This window comes from Portunus trituberculatus, chromosome 31 (genome assembly GCF_017591435.1).
Source record: "Portunus trituberculatus isolate SZX2019 chromosome 31, ASM1759143v1, whole genome shotgun sequence".
NCBI classification, from domain to species: Eukaryota; Metazoa; Arthropoda; class Malacostraca; order Decapoda; family Portunidae; genus Portunus; species Portunus trituberculatus.
This window is the reverse complement of record NC_059285.1, coordinates 24962699-24985871: the sequence shown is the minus strand read 5'-3', so window position 1 is coordinate 24985871 and position 23173 is coordinate 24962699. Positions and strand designations below refer to the sequence as shown.

The following is a 23173-nucleotide window of genomic DNA, read 5'->3' as shown; positions in this document are numbered from 1 at the left end:
GACCACTCATACTCCGTACAACAGAAAAGATAAATCACAACTTAATTTTCATTCCGTACATTAATAATGAAAAAAAAAAAAAGACAAAAAAACATACTGGCAGGATGAGGGTCACGAAGTCCAGGAACACCAGATACTTGGACATCTTTTTATTAACCGAAGCATTGCCTCTTCAACACTGGTCAGGGGTTTTTACATCAGGCACTCTGCCACCTGAAATGTACAAACATAGAGTAAACTTCAAAAGTTAGCTACATTAGCACTAATTTTGCAAGGAAGTTATATTCATTAATGTTTTAATAAGTAGCTAAATCAAGTGTGTATTTACCTAATTGTATTTACCTAATTGTAACATACGGGAAAAGAGCTATGCTCGTGTTGTCCCGTCTCCATATCTATTAATGTCCAGCTTTTTCTTAAAATCATGAATATTCCTTGCGTTGACCACTTCCACGTCTAAACTATTCCATGCTTCCACCCTTCTATGAGGGAAGCTATATTTTTCACATCTCTCCTATAAGTGGCCATTTTAGTTTTTCCCATGCCCTCTCGACATTCTTTCATTCCACATACACAGATCTTCCCTATCCATTTTTCCATGCCAATCATCCTCTGTATATTGCTATCAGGTCTCCCCTTTCTCTTCTGTTTTCCAGGGTCGGAAGTTGCATTCTTTTCAGTCTGTCTTCATAAGTCAAATCTCTTAAGTCAGGCACCATTTTTGTTGCAGCCCTCTGTACTTTCTCTAGTTTCCTTATGTGTTTCTTTAAGTTCGGAGCCCACTGTATTGTTGCATATTCAAGCCTCGGTCTTATCATTGCAGTAATTATTTTCTTCATCATTTCTTCATCTAAATATACGAACGCCACTCTTATGTTCCTCAATAAGTTCAATACTTCTCCAATTATTTTGTTTATATGTCTCTCTGGCGATAGGTCATTGGTAATTGTCACCCCAAGGTCTTTTTCTTCATGACTGGTTTTTATGTCTTCATTTCCTATCTTGTACATACTCCTGATTCTTCTTTCACTCTTGCCAAACTCTATTTTCTTGCATTTTGTCGTGTTGAACTCCATTTGCCATGTACAGCTCCATTTCCATATTCTGTCCAAGTCTTCCTGGAGTAGTTCGCAATCTTTGTCACATCTCACTTTTCTTAACAATTTTGCATCGTCTGCAAATAGGCTCACATAACTGGACACCCCATCCACCATGTCATTTATGTAGACCGCGAACATTACTGGTGCCAACACTGATCCCTGTGGAACTCCACTCTCCACCAAGCCCCATTCTGATGGTCTGTCCTTAATTATTGTTCTCATTTCTCTTCCTACCAAAAGTCTTCCATCCATTTTAGTAAACTGCCATGCACTCCTCCTACCATTTCAAGTTTCCAGATCAGTCTCCGGTGTGGTACCTTATCAAAGGCCTTTTTTAAATCCAGATATATTCCATCAGCCCAACCATCTCTTTCCTGTATTACATCTATCACCCTCGAATAGTAACATATCAGGTTTGTCGTGCATGAACGCCCTTTTCTAAAACCAAATTGACACTCACAAAGTATGTCATTTTTCTCCAAGAAGTCTGTCCATCTATTCTTCACCACCCTCTCACACATCTTAGCTACCACACTTGTAAGTGACACTGGTCTATAGTTCAATGGGTCTCTCTTGTTACCTGATTTATAGATTGGGACAATGTTAGCTCTTTTCCAGTCTTGGGGCACTACACCTTCCCTTAATGAGGCATCAATTACTTCACAAACTTTTTCTGCCAGTTGCTCCCTGCATTCTCTTAAAATCCATCCTGATACCCCATCAGGTCCCACAGCTTTTCTCACTTCTAAACTCCCCATCATATTCTTGATCTCCTCCACAGTTACTTGAAACTCCTTCATAATCCCTTTCTGTTCCATTACCAGTGGTTTGTCAAAAGCAGTCTCCTTTGTGAATACCTTCCGAAAGCATCCATTCATAGCCTCTGCCATTTCCTGGGATCTTCACTGCATACTCCATTTACTTCTAAACTTTCAATACTTTCTCTATTTTTGATGTTGTTGTTCACATGTCTGTAAAAAGCCTTGGTTGGTCTTTACATTTATCAATTATATCCTTTTCTTGTTTCTTTCTTTCTTCTCTTCTAATCAACACATATTCATTTCTTGCTCTTTTGTAACTTTCCCACTGCTTAATCCGTCTTTTCCTTCTCCACCTCTTCCATGCATCCTCTTTTCTTGTTCTAGCCTTTTCACATCTATCGTTAAACCAGTCCTGCTTTCCAACTTCTCTATGTTGTCTTATTGGTACAAATTTTTCTCACCTTCTTTGTATATTTTATAAATTCCTTCCACTTTTCATTTGCTCCTTAGCACTCTTGAATTTCATCCAATTTGTCTCTTGAAAGAATTTCTTTAGGTTTCCAAAATCTGTCTTGGCATAATTCCATCTTCCCACTTTATATTCTTCATTTCTTCTAGATTTCTCTTCATCTATCACCTTGAACTCCAAAACTGCATGATCACTCTTTGCTAAAGGGCACTCCACCCTCATCTCCTCAATGACCATTGGCTCTGTACTAAAGACCAAGTCCAGTCTTGACGATGCTCCCTCTCCTCCAAACCTAGTATCTTCTTTGACCCACTGAGTTAACACATTTTCCATTGCCAGTGTCAATAGTGTATTTCCCATGTTGTCTCTGATCCTTCCATTGACCAGTCCTCCCAACACACCTCTTTACAATTAAAATCTCCCATCATTATAGTTCGTTCACAGCCACCCAACATTTCTTCCAGACATGTTCCTGTATCACTTATCATTTCTTCATATTCCTGTACTGACCATGCATTTGTCTTAGGTGGTACGTACACCACTATGTAGTGCCTCTTTTTCCTTCATTAGTTTCTGCTCTGATCTTTAGCACTTCTGCCTTTCCCATACCTTCTTTCACTTGATCCACCTTTATATCTTTTTAACCAGCAACATCACTCCTCCTCCCATCTTACCTACTCTATTTCTTTTCCAAACATTATATTTCCTTCTCCAACCATCATCAGGTCTTCTCCCTCTCTCAGTTTTGTTTCAGTAAGACCCACAATATCTGGGTTCTTGTCCCTCAAGTAATCGTTGAGTTCTAAAATCCCGATATCACTCCATTTATGTTGGAATACATTACATTCGCTCATACGTAAGTTTCTTTAGTCCTTTCTTGCTGTACTTTTCTGGGTTATGAACCACTTCCTCAGTCTCATATCCAAGATTCTCCAGAAAAACTCTTTCTTCTCCTCTTCTGTCCTCTCTTCATTTTTTTCAAAGCCTCCTTTCTCAACTCATTTAACATTTCTCTTTCCTTTTCACCGAGATCTCTTCTCAACCAAATCTTCCTTGTTGTTTCCTGCTGGGCTAGCCTCCATGACTTCTCCACCAATTCATCTACATCCTTTTGTGACTTAAGTTTGATTCTTATTGGCCTCATACCTTCTCTTGTGAACTTTCCAATTCTATGGAAGTCCTCTATTTCTTGTACTAGGTCTTTTCCTCCTCCTGCACCACATTAATGATATTATTTATCACCTTTTTATGTTTTTCTCTCTCCATTTTACTCGGTGTCTTATCCTCCTCCACACCAAATATCACCACACATCTCTTTTTGTCTACAGTTTCCCTCACCAATGTCTCATTTGACTTAATAACCTTCACCACTTTCTCAGCAATCTTCTCTTCTATGATCTGTTGATCTATAATTTCAGCAAGGCCCAAAGTTTTCTCCCAGACTCTTTGATTTCCTTTTCCAGACTTGCAACTTTGTAATTTACCTCCTTTCTTTCCACTTCCTGACTTTTTTCCATTCAGCCTGCTTCTCCATCACTTTTCCTAGAGATTCTCCACATTTTTCGCAATTCACTTTAATTAGCTTAACTTCCTCTTTCAGTGCTTCATTTTCCTTCTTCATATCGGCACACTCTTTCATTACATTGTCATAACTCGTTTCCAGGCCCCATACTTTTCAAACAGTTTTCAATTTTACCTTCCAACTCCAGAATTTTCTTCACATAAGCACTCTTCTCCATTATTCCTTGAAATCCTGTGAAGTCTGATTCATCTTTCGAGTTCACGGCCGCCATGTTGCGCAGATGTAAACAAACCAGCTGATGGCTCAAACGCAGGCTACAGTTTATATTTACCTTCCCTGGACATTATTTTGCTAATCAACAGTTAACATGACTATATGGAGACGGGACAAACATTACCAGCTCCTTTCCCACCTTGGTTACTCTTAGGCAATGGTAACTGTAGAATTAGAGATGATTGCTCTGGAGCTCAGCGACCACATCCGCCATCGACGATGTCCCGTGTGTGTGTGTGTGTGTGTGTGTGTGTATTCACCTAGTTGTAATTTTACAGGGCCTGGATATCATATTCGTGTGGCCCCGTCTCCATATCTACACACATCCAACTTTCCTTTAAAACTATGCACACTCCTCGCTGACACCACCTCCTCACTCAAACCATTCCACACCTCCACATATCTTTGTGGGAAACTATATTTCTTCACATCCTTCAAGCATATTCCCTTGGCTATCTTTTTACTATGCGATCTCATAGTTCTATTTAAGTTTTCCTCTCTCAACATCATTTGCTCATTATCCACTTCATCCAGTCCGTTCAACAGTTTATAAACCTGTATTAAATCTCCTCTTTCTCTTCTTTGTTCCAAGGTAAGCAAATTCATTTCTTTTAATCTCTCCTCATAGGTCATTTCTGCCAATTCCGGAATCATTTTTGTTGCCATTCTCTGCAATCTCTCCAACTTCCTTATATGCTTCTTTTTATAAGGGGACCAAACCACTCCAGGATATTCCAATCTTGGTCTAATTACCGTACTAATTAATTTCTTCATCATAACTTTACCCATATAATGAAAGGCTAATCCAATATTTCTTATCAAATTATACGTTTCTCCAAACATCTTATCAATATGAGCCTCAAACTACCCATGGTCTTGTATTATCACTCCCAAATCCTTCTCCTTTTCCACCTTTTTCAACACTACTCATTCACCCATCTTATATGACCCTCTTGGCCGTCTTCCACTCTACCCCATCTCCATCACATGACTTTTGCTCAGATTAAATTCCATTTCCCACCTCTTGCTCCACTCCCAAATCTTATCTAGATCTGCCTGTAAAATTTCACAATCTTCTCACTCTTCACACACCTACACAACTTCGCATCATCCAAACAAATTAATATAACTGTTTACTCCCTCTGGCATGTCATTAATATATGCAAGGAAAAGTATTGGTGCCAGCACTGAGCCTTGTGGGACTCCACTCTCCACCACCAACCAGTCTGACTTTGCATCCCTTATTACCGTTCTCATCTCCCTCCATCTCAAGTAGTTTTCCATCCACTTTAAAACTTTTCCTTTCAGTCCTCCATAAATCTCTAATTTCCATAGCAGTCTCATGTGAGGTACCTTGTCAAAAGCTTTCTTTAAATCCAAATATACAGTCCATCCATCCCTCTCTCTCTTGTATTTTGTCAACCACTCTTGAATAAAAGCTCAGTAGATTTGTTACACATGATCTCCCTTTCCTAAAGCCAAATTGATGATCCGATAATAACTTATGATCCTCCAGGAACCGTATCCAATATTTCTTTATCACCCTCTCACAAATCTTACTACCACACTTGTTAAGAGACACAGGTCTATAGTTAAGAGGCTCTTCCTTACTGCCTCCCTTATAAATGGGCACCACTTCAGCTCTTTTCCACTCACGGTACTTCCCTGTTTCTAATGAGCACCTTATAATATCATATAATGGATCAATCAATTCTTCTCTACACTCCTTCAATAGTTTTCCTGAAACTTCATCTGGTCCCATCGCTTTATCATCTTTAAGTTCCTCCAACATTTTATATAACTCCTTTTTAGGTAACTTAATGTTATCCATGTGCACATTTCCTTGTACATTCTGAGGCTTTACAAACATTGTTTCTTTAGTAAATACTTGCTGAAACCTATTATTTAGCAATTCTGCTATATTCTTAGGGTCATCTATTATCCCTTGCTCTCCTTTTAACCTTTCAATGGACTCTCTCTTTTTAAGTTTACCATTTATGAACCTGTAAAACAATTTTGGATGTTCCTTACTCTTGTCTACAATATCTTTTCAAATTTTCTTTCTTCCTCCTCCTTACCCTCACATACTCATTTCTCGCCACTCTATAATTCTCCTTATTTAGTATATTCCTGCTCTTTTTCCATCTTTTCCAAGCTACATCTCTCTTTTCCTTAGCCTTAACACAAGTTGCATTAAACCAATCCTTTCTTCCTTCCTCTCTCGGTTTATACTTTGGTACAAATTTCATAACTCCTTCTTTATAATATTTCATAAAAATCTCATATTTTTTTTGCACTTCTCTGATTTGTAACATCTCCTCCCAATCTAATTTTCTGAAATAATTTTTCAAACTTTCTGTGTCCATCTTTCTATAATTCAATCTACCACTTGTTACGTTCACCGGTTAAACTGGTAAGATTGGCATCGGGGAGCCGGTGAACAATAACAATAAAAAAAAAACACTGCAGGTTCAACTGGTGAGGAAATGCAAAGGGGGCACTTTAAAAAGCTATTTTAATAACCCATAATGATATTGACACACATAGATATAACATGAAACATGAAACACAGATATATAACATGAAACACAGGAAAATGACATACACATATACATATAACACAGTAATAAATACAATAATAAAGAACCCAACTTAATACCTAACAATAATCCTAATCCTATATAGAGGCAATGTGGAAAACACGGATGAGGGGAAGTGATACTTATGCGGTGTCGCAGTGGTGAAGTGCTGGGTGATGGTTGATCCCACGGTAGACCCAAGAGGCGTTGTGTTCACTGGTTGAGGCTTGGATCTCAACTTGCTTTTCAGAAAACCAAGAGCTGGTTCAACACTTCCGGTTGAGTCGAAAGGGGCCGCGTGAATCCAACTTCGGGACAGTAGCAGAGCTTCATGAAACGGTGACGTGGAGGGTTCATGAAACGCTGGCGTGGAAGGTTCACGAGACGGTGACGTGGAAGGGGAGGCGGAGAGGTGGCGAACGAGGTAACAAGCGGAGGAGGTGATGGTAGTAATGTATGTTACGGGCGGGCCGTAACATTTCCTCCCCCCTAAGACCTCCGTAATGGGCTCATGAAGGAGGTGAGACGGGAGATCTTGATAAGGCGTCGGCGATGATGTTGTCCACCCCCTTGATATGGTGGACTTCCAAGTTGAAGGGTTGAGTTAACCAGGCCCACCTAAAAATGCGTTGGTTTCGATTCTTCATGGCGTGAAGGAAGGCCAGAGGATTGTGATCGGTGAAGACCTTCGTAGTTTGAGGACCAGGATGAAGATAGCACTCAAAACGTTGGAGCGCCAGGACAAGTGCCAGAGCCTCCTTCTCGATGGTGGAGTAGTTGAGTTGATGTTTTTTCAGCTTGGCGGAGTGACAGGCGATGAGATGGAGGATGCCGCTTGTAGGGTCCGTTTGTAGTAGGACAGCACCCACTCCAACTCCACTCGCGTCCACTTGTAGATGGAAGGGGGGAGTGATCCGGCGTCCAGACCACTGGTTCCGAGGAGAAACGCCTTGAGGTGTTGGAAGGCTTGGTCACAGGTCGGGGTCCAGTGGAAGGGGACGGAAGTGCTGATAAGGTCCGTCAGGGGGGCGGCCAGGGTGGAGAAGTTCCTACAGAATCTTCTGTAGAAACCAGCCATCCCCAAGAACCTCATGAGAGCTTTCCTGGTGGTAGGGACAGGGAAGCCAAGGATAGCCTCCACGTTGGCTCTCTTGGGGTGAACCTTGCCGTTCCCCTCCACATGTCCCAGGTAGACCACCGTAGACTTCCCGAAGGTGGACTTGGCCAGGTTAATTGTAAGCCCGGCTTCCTGCAACCGACCCATCAGCCTCCGAAGACGGGTCAGATGTGTCGCCCAGTCGTCCGCAGTCACCACCAGGTCGTCCAGATATGCAGATGTTCCCTCCAAGTCCTGAGTGATGTAATTTATAGCCCTCTGGAAGGTGGCGGGAGCATTAGACAAGCCAAAGGGCATCACTGTGTATTGGTATAGTCCGAAGGGGGTGATGAAGGCGGATATTATTTGGGCCTCGTCCGAGAGGGAATCTGGTAGTAACCTTTAAGTAAGTCTATAGTGGTTACAAATTTGGCTACTCCTATACTATCTATAAGGTCCTCTATCAAGGGCAATGGGTAGGAGTCTGGCACCGTCACTTTATTTAATTTCCTGTAGTTGGTGCAAAATCGACTACTACCATCTGGCTTATATGTTAACAGGCAGGAGAAGCCCAGGAGATATACTAGGTTCTGCAAGGTGATGACAGAGCAGATAGTCTACCTCTTTTTTTCATCAAGTCTCTTTTAATGGGTGAAATGCGATAGGCTGGTTGTCTTATAGGCTTGATGTCATTAGATATTAATGTTATGTCATGTTGGATAATATTACAAACTCCTGGAAGGTCACCTGTGATTTCAGAAAAGTCTAGCAATAACTTTTTAAGATCAGACTGTTGTGAAGGTGTTAAGGAAAGAAACACCTCATCAAGGTTGGACATGATTTGGCTGTTTGAGGGGCGTCCTTTAGGTGACGAGAAGAGGAATTCGATGTCGGACTCTTCCTCGGGGGGCACAGGACCAGACTCCTTCCCTACCAGACATACAGGTACAGTGCGAGACAAGTCATCCTCTGGTTCTCTGGAGTGGTAAGGTTTCATTAGATTAATATGAACTAGTTGGGAATCCTTACGACGGTCAGGAGTGTGGACCACATAATTTAATGGACTTAGTTTTGAGCCACAACATAAGGTCCCATGAACTTACTGTGAAGAGCATTGCCTGGAGTGCGGAGAAAAAGTAAAACCTTGTCTCCTGGTTTGAAACTTCTCATGACAGATTTGGGAAGAGAATTTTGTTGCATTTTAGTTTGAGATTTGAGGAAGTTTGATTTAGCAAAAGATCTGACTTCACTGATTTTATTCTTAAGGTTACTGATGTAGTCAGACACACTGGGGCTTGAAGGAGTATTTTGAGTAAACCATTGATCCTTTAATATTTTGAGAGGCCCCTGATCTGTCTACCATAGAGTAATTCAAAGGGAGTAACCTAAAGAATCTTGAGGAGATTCTCTTAAAGCGAAGAGAAGGAAAGAAATACTTTCATCCCAGTCTCCTTGATGCTCCAAGCAATACTTCTTCATCATGGATTTTAATGTTTGGTGAAACCGCTCCAGACAGCCTTGGGATTGGGGTGGTAAGCCGAGGAGGTAACATGGTCGATGTTTAGCTCATTCACTATCTGTTGGAAAAAATGGCTAGTGAAATTGCTACCCTTGTCAGACTGAATTTGTTTTGGAATTCCTACCGAGGTGAAAAATGTATTAGATGTTTTACAATGGTCTTTGATGTGATGTTCTTAAGAGGAATGCTTCAGGGTACCTGGTAGTGGGATCCATGAGGGTTAACAAATACTGATTCCCTCGTTTGGTTTTGGGTAAGGGCCCTACGCAGTCTAGAATGATTTTTTCGAAGGGCTCCGTCTGAACTGGAATAGGCGTCAGAGGAGCTGGCACAAGGCGTTCGTTAGGCTTACCCACAATTTGACATATGTGACATGTTTTACATAGTGTGACACATCCTTTTTCATTCCTGGCCAAAAAAATGTTGAAGAGCCTTCTTGTAGGTTTTTTGGATGCCTAGATGACCTGACAATCCATCATGAGCTAGTTCTATAATGGCTGGTCTTACAGACAAGGGATGACAACTTGATGTGTTTCTGACCAGGTGTCTAGTTGTTTCAGTTCAGGAGGTCTGTAGGCACGCATCAGGACTCCTTCCTGATAATAAAAACAAGGCAATTTAGACATATCCTTTGTCTCACTGGCAACATGTCTGATCTTAGCCAAAGTGAGATCCTGTTCCTGAGCATTAATCAAATTCTCCTTTGAAATGATGTTATTATACAAGTTGTCAGTAGAGGCAATCATTGGTGGAGGAGGTGATGAAAGGGCAGGGGACTTGGACTGAGACCTGGTGACTGCACACACTGGGAAGAAGTGAGGGATGTTTCGTCCAGGGTCTTAGTGGGACTTTCTGTTAAGGGAGAATCAAGAACAATTAAGTTTGGAACAGCCAAGTTACCCGCAAGATCATTACCCAGTACAAGATGTACCCTCGGTACTGGCAGTTCACCAGGTTTAATGGCTACCTCAACCTCTCCTGAAATGAACGGGCACTGTAAGCTAATATTAGCCAAAGGATAGGAGAGCTGTGATTCGAGACCTGTAAGGATCACCTTCTCCCTAGTGAAAGCCTGTTTGATGTTAGGGATGACATCTTCCCTTAAGATGGATTGGGCAGCACCTGTATCATGCAGAACCTTGATATTTATTGCCTTGTCTTTACCATCAGTCAGGGACACTTTACCTTGATACATGTACGAGTCATAAAGTTCTAGAGGAGAGTTGACAGGGTTAGCTAGGGCCACTGGTTTCTTGTTCTCAAATGTGTTAGGTTTAGGGGCCACAAAAGAAAGTTGACGTTGAGAGGCCTTGCAATTTGGGTGTCTACATTTTTGGATCGTGTGTCCTGGCTTCTTACAGTATGTACACCAGGGGGAATTATATGCATTTGGCGAGAATCCGGTTGGCTTACCACCTGCGCCCCCAAAACCTTCCCCAAAGGAGGACCTAACATTAGATAGTGAACCACGACCTCTACTACCCAGGGATCCCATCAACAAAGCAAACGCATCAGCCACTTTAGCGGCAGACATAAGATCACTCTCCCCGTTCTTCCACATGCCTCAGAATATTAAAGGGTAACTTGTTCTTCCATTCTTCCAGGACCATTAGATTGAGCAACTCCGAAAAGGTGGTAATGTTAAGGGTGGCTAACCATTTCTTAAATTGTCTTAGTTTCTCACTAGCGAATTCAACATAGGTGTGAGACTCTGGTTTCACATACTTTCGAAACTGTTGTCTGTATCCATCAGAAGTGATAGAGTAGGCGTCTAGAATGTTACCTTTGATCTCTTCATATTCTACCTCATCACTAAGGCCGTTGTATACCCTATAAGCTTTTCCTACTAGCTTAGGGACAAGGAGAGACACCCACTGATCCTTGGGCCATTTATTCCTATTAGCAATGCTCTCAAAAGCGCGAAATGACCCGTCAACATCAGATTCATCAAAAGGGGGAACTAGCGGAGCAGCTGTAGCAGGATTAAAGCTTGCTAACTTTTCTTTATATCTATTTCTTCCCCTCTAAACTTAGCGTCATTTCGTAGAGCTAACTCCTGAATTTCTGACTCTTTCTCCTGCCTTTTAAGTTGTAACTGAAATTCTCTCTCTTCCTTTTCTGCCTGTAGTTGCATTTGTTTTTCCTGTAGTTGCATTTGTCTTTCTTGTTCTCTCTCTCTAGCTTCTTTTTCTGCCTGTAGTTGCATTTCTTTCACTTCCTTTTCTGCCTGTAGTTGCATTTGTTTTTCATGCATCCTGTATTCTAGTCTAAGCTTCTCAATTTCCCACTGACTTATCCTACTCTTATCCTGTTCTTCCTGGGGACTGTGTATTATAGTCCTCGTAGAGGCTGACATGGGAGTTAACTCTTCTATGGCATTTCCTAGCAACTGACCTTCTTGCACTAGATGTTCAACAACTACATTCTTAATGACCTCTTTAGTCATCTGAGACGTGATGGGAACATCAAAATGTTTAGCGATGGTCTTCCATTGGTCCTTCTTGATATTAGCATCTTTAAGTTGTTCCAGAGAAGGGTCGGCACAAAAAACTTCAACGTTAAACTGAGCGGAAGCCATATTAAATACATGTTAAACCACATAAAAAAAAAATGATAAGCGAATTACTTAAGTGAGGAACTTGGCAGAGTGATAATAAAGGCAACCTTGGAAATTACCTAGATTATACTTAAGCAAACACTTATGAGTACAATCACTAATGAGGGTAAACTAGAGAGTTACGGCATTAAGAGGATCCGGATTACTCTAGTTACGAGACTTGAGAGTGAGGAGCGGTTGTACTGAGACTTGTTATTGATAAGGAGGCGGATTAGTCTGAGAGACTAGTTAAAATGGCCGATTCTAACTAGCGAGAAAAATGATCCGCGAAGTGAGGGGATTGAGGGTTCGCATGAACATATGATGATCCCAACACTTGGATAACACTTATTACACACCTGCCTATGTGCAAAAATAGAGATAAGTGCTATCGGTGAACACGCCTTTCTACCTGGTTTCCTGCTCTACCACTGCTATGCGATACCAATGAAAGTCACGAAGCACGTTTAACCCAAAAGGAGCTACTTGATCGCACAAAGGTAAATTTAAACCACACGCAGAGTAAGTCACAGAAAAAAAGGCACATCAAAGTCACAACACCACAGAAACACAAGCAATCACAGAAAAACAAGTCACTGGAAAAATGGAACACTGAACATGGGTTATAATGATATAATGTTACATTCACCAGTTAAACTGGTAAGATTGGCATCGGGGAGCCGGTGAACAATAACAATAAAAAAAAAAAAAACACTGCAGGTTCAAGTGGTGAGGAAATGCAAAGGGGGCACTTTAAAAAGCTATTTTAATAACCCATAATGATATTGACACACATAGATATAACATGAAACATGAAACACAGATATATAACATGAAACACAGGAAAATGACATACACATATACATATAACACAGTAATAAATACAACAATAAAGAACCCAACTTAATACCTAACAATAATCCTAATCCTATATAGAGGCAATGTGGAAAACACGGACGAGGGGAAGTGATACTTATGCGGTGTCGCAGTGGTGAAGTGCTGGGTGATGGTTGATCATACAGTAGACCCAAGAGGCGTTGTGTTCACTGGTTGAGGCTTGGATCTCAACTTGCTTTTCAGAAAACCAAGAGCTGGTTCAACACTTCCAGTTGAGTCGAAAGGGGCCGCGTGAATCCAACTTCGGGACAGTAGCGAGGCTTCATGAAACGGTGATGTGGAGGGTTCATGAAACGCTGGCGTGGAAGGTTCATGAGACGGTGACGTGGAAGGGGAGGCGGAGAGGTGGCGAACGAGGTAACAAGCGGAGGAGGTGATGGTAGTAATGTATGTTACGGGCGGGCCGTAACACACTCCTGTATGTCTCGTCTCTCCTTCACTGTGTTGTTGCTATCTGCATTTCCATAACCACATGATCACTCTTTCCCAAAGGACATTTGCATTGTATATCTCCACATAGGTACACTTCTCTTGTTAACACCAAATCCAGTCTAGCCAGTTCATCATCTCCTCTATATCTAGTATTTTCTTACACCCTCTGTTCCATCATATTTTCCATCATTAGATTAAGAAATCTCTCTCCCCATGCTTCCTCTCCAACACCACTTACTAGATTTTCCCAATCCACCTCCTTACAATTAAAATCTCCTACTAGTATCACCTTTCTTTTTCCAGATAATACATTTTCTTAAGGGGGTAATTCGTTAATTTGGTCAAAAAAATTGAAAAATTGGAAACTTGGTACTTGGGTTCGTCTCTAGAGAGGGAAGCCATGGCCGAAGTTGCCAGGCGCATAACGCACTGCTTACCTGGTAATGGCGGGTTTAAAGGGCCAGCCCTTTAAATACCCAAGCGTATTTTGCTTGTATTTATTTCCTTTTTTGAGCTGTTTTATTTTTTTTTTGCGTGATGTACGATAGTTTAGGATCAGGCAGTGAGGGTGAGGAAGACGCTACTCCCTCAGTACCAATTGATACAGCCTTAGGGAGTGCGCGTGCGTGTAGCCTACCTGTTGATCGTATTTTACACGTGTTGGGTTCCCAAATTGTGACAATGCCACGTGTAAAGCCATGATGTAACATGGCCTGAAACTATCTAAACAGCCACTACCAGCCTCCAAGCAGTTGTCAAGGGATTATGTAAGTACATATCTGAGTTTGGTACATATTGGAGTGAGTTATTTATTTTTTTTATACCATGTGGGCTTTTCACGGAATTTATGGGCTAAAGGGATATTTTTAGGTACCTCCTATCTTAAAGCCCACCCGCTAGGAAACCGTTGCCCCGAGTGAGGAAGCGAGTTATGTGGGGGTTTTGAAGATGGTCACTGAAAAATGCGTTTTTCTCGACTTTCAGTTTTTCAGCATATACTGTTGAATAACTTTTTCAGTAATTGGTCAATTTCAAAAATTTTTGCAGCAAAATGATCAACAACCTCATCTTAACAAATGCAAGCATGATAATGCATGAACTTACTCAAATAAATTTACAACAGGCTTATAAAAAAAGGTAACAATATGGCGTGTAATGAAATTGTTATAACATAGGTTATGTGTATGCCGATGCTTACATTTATTTGTTGTTATGTATATTATATGTGGTTAAGAGGAAATTGCCACACTGTTATTAGTTTTGATTTTATAATGGTATTTTGAATTATTTTCTTATCGCCGAAAAAATATTTATTGCAAAAAAACTACGCCACATTTGTGTACCAAATTAACACTGAAGACGTACACCATAAACATACACCTTGTGTATAAATATTATTGAATTCGGTGAAAAAATAGCAATGGGAGAGCCAAAAAACCGATATTGATATCGAGTCATCGAATAACCACCTTAACTCTGTAAGGTATCTTTGATCATATTGTCGTATTCATATTGTCGTGTGTGTGTGTGTGTGTGTGTGTGTGTGTGTGTGTGTGTGTGTGTGTGTGTGTGTGTGTATTTCACTGTTAGATCTGCTGCAGTCTCGCAGTCTCTGATGAGACAGAAAGACCTTATCCTACAGAGTGAGCTCTGAGTTATTTCCAATAGGTCCGAGACCAGTCACACACATCACACTAGGACAACAAGGTCACACATCCTTGACTTACATCCTGCACCTACTCACTGCTAGGTGAACAGGAGCTACACATGAAAGGAGACACACTCAAATTATTTCCACCTGCCTGGGAAATCGAACCCAGGTCCTCTAGCTTTTGTGTGTATGTGCTTTTGTGTGCATTATTGTAGATGGCTCCTTTCCCCACAAAATGAAATAATTTTCCTTACCAGTCTTTTCCTGTTGACGCTTGAGAGCAGCATGTTTCTTCTTTACTGATGACTTGAAGTCAATAAATGTTTTCTTCACTTCCTCTCTCTCTCTCTTACTACAGGAGAAACTGCATTGACAGCACAAGTTATTTCTTCCCATGCCTTTCTTTTTCTCTCTGCAGTTATTTGATGGCTGAACTTCTCCTGCAAGACAGTTTTTCTGTCCAGCCAACCCTAGAATCAAAAGTGATTGTAAAGTTATAATATTTGCCATATAAATAAATGCTTTAATTAATCTGTTGGTTAAATTTGTTGGAAACCAGTTTTTTATTCTCAGAAATTAATGAATAATGAGATAACTTATAGATTAATAAAGTAGGTACTTCATAACTTAGTACACCAAAACCAAGAAGAAAATAACTCTCCACTTACATAGATTACTAGGATGGATTAGGTTAGTTTGATTAGGTTCCTCACCAAGCCACATTGCCACATTACAGTCTTTTATGAGTGTATAATATGAGGATGAAATTATTTTCTTGTAGGTTTTGGTGTAGTAGTATGCTATTGAGTACATAGGTATATACCTAACATACTGATGTTTCCCTCATTTCATATTTCATTAATTATTAAACTGTGAGGATAAAAAAAAAATGTTTGACAAAATTACCCAACACATTAAATAATTAAGAGTACCTAAATCTACCAGAAAACATGGTTTTTTACATGTGAGAAAATATCAAGCGGTGACAGTGGTCTAACACTACAACAAAACACAATGGTTGTAATTATGTTACATGAAAGCATTTTTAAGTGCAAATTGCTCATTTCCAAGCTCCTAATAACAAACTCTAGTTAGTTCCCTACAGAAGTTTGGAAAGGTCAAAAAAGTTTCTAACAGATCATTTAGTGTGTGGTAAAAGTTTAATAAAAAACATGTACATATCCAGTAATTTTGCCCACATTAATAACTTGTATGTAGCATATTGATTGTGATAATAGCCAGTATAGGGGTTTTAATTATATTTGTACTACTATATGATTTGTATGATTTGTATGTACATTCAGTAGTTAGTTAATACTTGTGGACAAAATTACTTTAAACTGGCCTCCATATGTTACAAGGAAAGTGTGAAACAGTCAGTCATTTCATGAGATCCTCAATAAATATGCTATTTTTTTTTATTTTACCAAGTTATAGAGCCTAATGTAACTTAACCCTAAACTAACACTAACCTAACCTTACAAAAATGTTCATATTATGTTATTTTAATTAGGTTAGGTTATGCTGAGTAAAGTTAGGTTAGGTGAGGTGGGTTAGACTAGGTTAATCAGAGTTGGTTAGGCTAGCTTAAGATAGGGTGTACTCATAAAGGCACAAGTCTCACAAACACTTAAAGGAATACACTGCTAGGAAGTACACATTTTTCTAAGACACTTTTCTTCTGTTCACTTTGTCACAAATTACTCATTTATTATTTTCTTTTCCTCTGTTAACTTTGTCACAAATTACTCCTTTAATATTTTTGCTACTACATAACTATAACTCTCACCCTAGCCCTCTTTCCTGAGACCAAGGTAGGTTAGGGTAGATTACGATAGGTAAGGCTAGGTTATACATATCATAATAAAAAAATGCATTTAGCAAATTTGATACCTATTAAGGATTTCATGAAATGATTTCAATCACAACCTCCTATAATAGAGTTAACCTTAAAGTAATTACTGGGGTGAAAATTCATTATTGGCTGATGTGATCAGAAATAAATACCTATTTATGTAGTTATGGTGCACTCATACACTAACCTGGAAATTCTAATAAGGAATTCTAAATAAGATTGTGTGACAAAGCATATACTAAGCTGAGGTATGACCTGTTTAACACATTACCTGTATTATTGTCAGCATTTCTTCATCCGAAAAGTTTGCACGACGAAGGCGTTTGGTGGGCGGCACCTCACTTGCCATGTCTGCTTTCCTTTCCACCACTGCTTACTGCTGATTACATACAACACTTCTTCTCTTCTTGCTGTCTGGGCTGCGAGGATCTACACATGTAACACTGACGTCTCCACATGCAAGTGCGTGTATTTGTTTACGTTTCACGGTGCAATATCATTGGCTATAACTCTCAAAGGCTGTTAATACGCCTCTTCTGGTTGGCTGAGCGGCAATCAGCCGAGTTTCACTCCTGGACAGCGGGACGGAACGCACAAAGTTTTACGATCGCATCATCGTGAGCTACGAGCGTTCGGACGGGTGTTTGAAAATACATCTTAGCGGTGGTCGTAGCCCACGATAAAAAATGTCGGCTACGAGAGGACGACTAAGATCTTAATGGCGGAAAGTTACAATCCTTCGAACATCCGCCCCCTGGTCTTCTTAGTCCATCTTATAATCACAACAGCAGTAATAATAGTTATAATTATTATCATTATCATCATTATCATTGTTGTTGTTGTTATTATTATTATTATTACTATTATGAGTTCTGCAATAAATAAATTCTCAGAGAGAGAGAGAGAGAGAGAGAGAGAGAGAGATACTAGTAATAGTAGTAGTAGTAGTAGTAGTTATGGTCATTGTTATTAATAAAAATATGAAAAGTAGCACCGGTAGTAATAGTAGTAGCACCAGGGGCTGTATTTATAAAACTTTTGTAAGCGAGCCAGAAGTCATGACTTAATCTATCATAGCTATGATGCGACATAGATGGCAAAGTTATGACTTGCTAGCCTCTCATCATTAGCTCGACTTAGTGCAGGGATGCCACCTGCAACATAACAGTGAAACTTATGGACTGAAATTAACCCAGTTACAATGATTTGAACAAATAAAAATTTTGATGCATTTTTGTATTAATAAGATTCACAATATATGAAATTTAGGTATATTTGAAGACAAACATAATTAATAATAGTGTCTCTGTCCACTGACTCCACTTCACCCGATGTATACAAACAGCATGTAACTCACGCAGGTGTAGTCGCATATACTACTACTTCGTTTTGTTGTTGGTTGTTACTGACATGATGGATGTACTACAGCCACCACAGAAGAGGAAACGAAGCAGCAACTGTTGTGTCAGCACACAACTTGCTTTGTTAACATCAACCTAGCAACCTTAAGTGACCTAACTCATCCTAAACTAACAATGTCACTTAAGATACATTGATTTGAAGAATAATTACCAATGACCTAACTTATCCTAAATTAACAATGTCACTTAAGATACACTGAATTGAAGAATAATTTCCAGTGTTGATATTCAAGTATGGAAGGTGTGTCTAGTGATAGAAATATTCACGAAGATAAGGTGTAACAATCTGTAATGGCACTTGTAATGTGCACTTGTAAAACTGGGTTTTCTTGCACAAGCCTATTTAATAAGGTACGTACTTAAGTAAAAGGAAATATTTAGGCAAGCACAATATGGCAGCAGTGTTAAGTAATAAACTACGCCTGCAAGGCGTTATTTTTTCCCTCCATTTTTGGATAGGAAAGTCTACACTGCTATGCTTTATGAAAGCTAGTAGTAAAACATTAAACATTAGTGGCCACTTTACTAATGGGTCTATTTGATCTAGGAGGCAGTCCACCTCCAAAACCCCTTGATAACATAGACAAGAATTTGAGTGAGTAAATCATTCCGGAATATACACATATGGATCATGTTGGTTTTGAAAAGTATTAACCATTCCACCCTTGTATATCTATATCCTCCCACATCCTAGGTGACATTAAAACATAAACTGCGCAATTATGATTTCAGGACAGCTGCAGGGTGCGCAAAAAAATGGCAAAAAATCAACTTGCTTGACAACTATCTTTGATCTTATGAAACTCAAAGGAGACAAGTAGAGCACTGAAAAGTGAAACAAAATAAATGAAAAAAAAAAATACATTGTGTGGCAGTGATGGCTGGCTGAAGTTCTATGGGAAGTGGGGGCCAGTGACAGGGCAGCCGGGAGGGTGACAAAGAGATCATACTGCACTTCCCAATCATGTTTGATTTTTCTCCCTTTATCCGAAACTATTTATAGTTTGCAGCATGGTGTTATTCAGTATTGTTTCAGTGTATGATACTCAGTGAAACAAGGTACAGCACACGTTGGTACTTGACATTCTTCAGCGAGGGAGCGGCAGCGCGTTCGTGACCTTAACATAACATAACATAAATAATAGGATAACAAAGGGCCACCAGGGCCCATCTAGGTTATCCTGTATCAGTCGCACAGCGACCTTGTCATCAGTACTTAAAGATACACTTACAAGTACACAATACATTATATACTAATTCTAAATATTTGGCCCATTAACAGGGCTAAGTCTTGCAGCGAACTCCTCTACAATCTGTGATCCCCATACATGGGGATCATGTCTTGTTTAACTATAGTAAATTTCTTATAAAAACTATCATGCAGTGCTATACATAATTATAAATCTAATAAATTTAAGTGCTTATCTAATCTGTTTTTAAACATTGTCAAACTAGTGCTATTTACAACCCTCTCTGGCAATGCATTCCAGAAGTCTACCACCCTATGACTAAAGAAATATTTTCTTATATCTAACCTGCAGCCTTGCTTTCTAATCTTCCTGCCATGATTTCTAGTCCTACTTCCCTCCTCTAAGGTAAAGAAAGATCTCGCATCTATGTAGTTTGTATCTGAGAACATTTTAAATAACTCTTGAGAGGCAGGAGGGTGTTTACGGCATCTCTTGGGCTTTCTCACAGCACCAGAAGTTGATTGCTGTAAATAATCTACATCATCAGGGCCTAGTGCAAGCTTTCTTTTTACTATCTCCTTCTTTTTACGACATCTTCTGCCTCTCCCATGACCATGAATGTGGGAGCCAGGAGGCTGGCCAGCATCGGATGTCTTCCATGACTGCCTACGGCTGACTGAGATAAATCAGATAATAATGCCTATATGGCAGTGCTTCCATGAGTTGATGAAATCTTACCCTAGATTTTTGTCAATTTTACCCTAGATTCGAGTGTTTTACCCTAGATTGTCGAAGTTGCCCATTAATTGTTAATTAATGCACTCTTATCATACATAAGTTTAAATATTGCCCCCCCCCATCCCCAAACACACACACACACAGGACTGCACACTACAGCCACTACAGTGGCTGCTCTGTGTGAACTCGTCCTCATAAGTGACTGAGTCTGTGTGTGAACTGAGATCTAACCGTCCGAAGGTCCAAAACGTGTACGCGTAGTAGACGGGTGAGTGGAGACTGGGGAGAAAGGGGATGGGGTGGGGGGATGAAGGGATGATACAAGTCACGGGGATGATTCTGTACATGAATCGAACATGAAAGAGAACCAGCCTGCCACCAGATTGGCACCATTCCAAGCACCTATCCATAGGATGGCAGATTACCCTAGTTTATGCATTACCCTAAACACTACCCTAAGAAGGGTCCAATTACCCTAGTTTAGGATATTCTACCCTAAAATGGAAGCACTGCTATATGGAGCAAAAGAGGGATAATGTTGCCACATGATGTTCATTGGATTTTACGGTGGCTGTGCGGGAACTTTTGAAATGCAGCTTAGAAAACTTGTCATCTTAAGATGTCTGGTGCAGTTTATGGATTAAGAGAACACACCCTTTTTCTCCACTCCTTTGCTTTTTTCATTTGTCGCAAACCACACCACTTCTTTCATACCCTTCTATACCTCGCATTCACTCTCCCTCCAACACTCAGTAATGCCCACCTGCCTTCCCTTATAAACACCCTGCTTAGGTTTGGAGAAATACAGGCAACAAACTATCCATTTATTATATTCAATGCTTCCAGATGTTATGGACAACTTCTGCCAGCTTACACATAACTAACTTTAACCCTAAACTAACAGAGTATAACTTCAGTAACTTAACCTAATCAAATTGATGGGTCTCATTGATATGAAGAATTTCCAATGTTCCTATTCAATTATGAAAGGTGTGTATATGGGTTGAAATGGCAGCTCAGAGGGAATGCATCACACACGAAAGTGTCTTAATGACAAGTGCACTCTGTACCTGTCTGCAACACAATAACATTACTTTACTTTCCTGCTGAAAATATCAATAAGAGCATACAAAATATCTTTAAAACTGAAGAGTAAGGACATTAACTATCTATATATGTATAGACAAAGCCAACACCCTTCAGGAGGAGGACAGCAAAAATGAGGCAACCACACACACACCATATACACTTACACTGTGCATGAGGCGTATGGCGAGGATACTTCCTCCTTGAGAGAATTGTTCACCTCTCATATAGATAGTGAGATCGATCTGCAATAAATATGCTTGTGATGGTTTAACTAATATTTGTTGTCATTGGTCATAACAGTACAGATGAAATTGCTACTGTAGGACTTCCAACGCTTAACACAGCTGAACCTCCTGCTGGTGCCGATACGTCCACCCTCTCGGTAAATGATGCAGCAGCAGGTTGTAGAGGTTGAGCACCATCTCTGAAAGAAAGAAAAAGTTAATAAATAAAAAAAACAAGTAAAATAATATATATATATATATATATATATATATATATATATATATATATATATATATATATATATATATATATATATATATACAGTATATAGTGCACCTATCTAACATTTTCTAATGAAACTACTCTTTGGGAGGGAGGAAGATCTTTTTTTCTATTTCCTTAATCACCCCAGACATGTAAAACATTGATTTGCAATGAAAATGGTTACTAGATACATTCAAACCACATCAAAATTATCAAAATAAAAATTCACACATGACAATAACAAAAAAATAAAATAAATAAAATAAATAAATAAATAAATAAATAAACCAAACTTGGATATACCTAACTTAACTAAATCTAACCTGACCCATCTTAACAAATTTGACAGGAAATTAACTAAACCTTACCTAGCCTTGATGATAAGTTTGGTAAGCAAAATAAATTAAACCTACTGTAACCAAACTAAACATATCTAAATCCATCTTAACAATGAACTAAATCTAATCAAACCAACTATATACTTCTCTAATCTAAACTAACGTAACTAAACCTAACCTGATTTACCTTAATGATAAATTTGGTAAAACTAATATCTTAGGAGCTAACAATTTCCAGTGGTAAAGATATGTAACACTGCATAATAATGTGACCAGTAGTTTGCTGAGAACTTTTTGTTTATGCCATGATATGTAACAGCACCCTAATCTAACCCACTACACTCATTGAGAGTGAAGTGACAATTGTGAAAATTAACCAAAAACAATGCATAGTATAAGTACGTGCAATATGGAATGAATGAAACAAAGCATCTGATAAGAAAAATATTAATGTTGTAAAACTTACCTATTGAAGCTGGAGTGTGGTCAAAGATATAGTGTCAGAAGCCACTTTTTACTGGGGTAACCACTGTCACCCTCAAGGTGGCATCCAGCTGTCACTGTCCCCCTCTCAAACCCCTGGTAGAGTTCACTCTCCCTAAGAATCCTTGCATGTCAGTCCCATATATCTTGTCTGCACGGTCTAACTGATACCCCTTATCAGTTCTGAGTCACTTAGTTTAGCCAACACATCTCTACGATCACGAAAACTTCTCAGTTGGCCTCGTCGCTGTACCACTGCCTCCATGTTGACTCTTATGATTTGACATAGCGACGCTATTCCTGCTTCCATCCAAACATAACGGGAACGGGAGTTTATGATTAATTTACGTTAGACATAAGACTTATGCTTCATGTAAGTCATGGTGTCTGCCATCTTGTGGACTTATGTTTCACTTATGTCAAACCATAGTTTTATAAATATGGGCACAGGGGCCGTATTTATAAAACTTTTGTAAGAGAGCCGTAAGTCATGACTTTAACCCTTAAAGTATGGGGGGTTGATTTACTTTCCATCTTTTACAACAGGGTAAAATCACACCTGTCAAAAACGCTAAAAATATTTTTTTCCTTATAAAAACATTTCTTTGTGTTATTCTGAGTACAACGATATAGTTTTCAACATGTTATGACCTCTGAGACCAAAGTTATTGCATA

At 39.5% G+C, this 23173-nt stretch overlaps 1 protein-coding gene across 2 annotated transcripts in view; it reads right to left on the bottom strand.

Annotated features, from left to right (window-relative positions):
- Positions 1–172: 172 nt before the first annotated feature.
- Positions 173–23173, bottom strand: part of LOC123511349 (thioredoxin domain-containing protein 16-like) — a 548807-nt gene continuing 525806 nt past the window's right edge. Inside the window, exon 14 of one of the 2 annotated variants that reach the window (XM_045267153.1) lies at positions 173–213. In XM_045267153.1, coding sequence (XP_045123088.1) covers position 213 — 1 coding nt within the window. In that variant the 3' untranslated portion in view covers positions 173–212. Of the gene's footprint in view, positions 214–20909; positions 21613–23173 lie in introns of those variants that run through there. The other variant, XM_045267152.1, reaches the window with a different exon arrangement.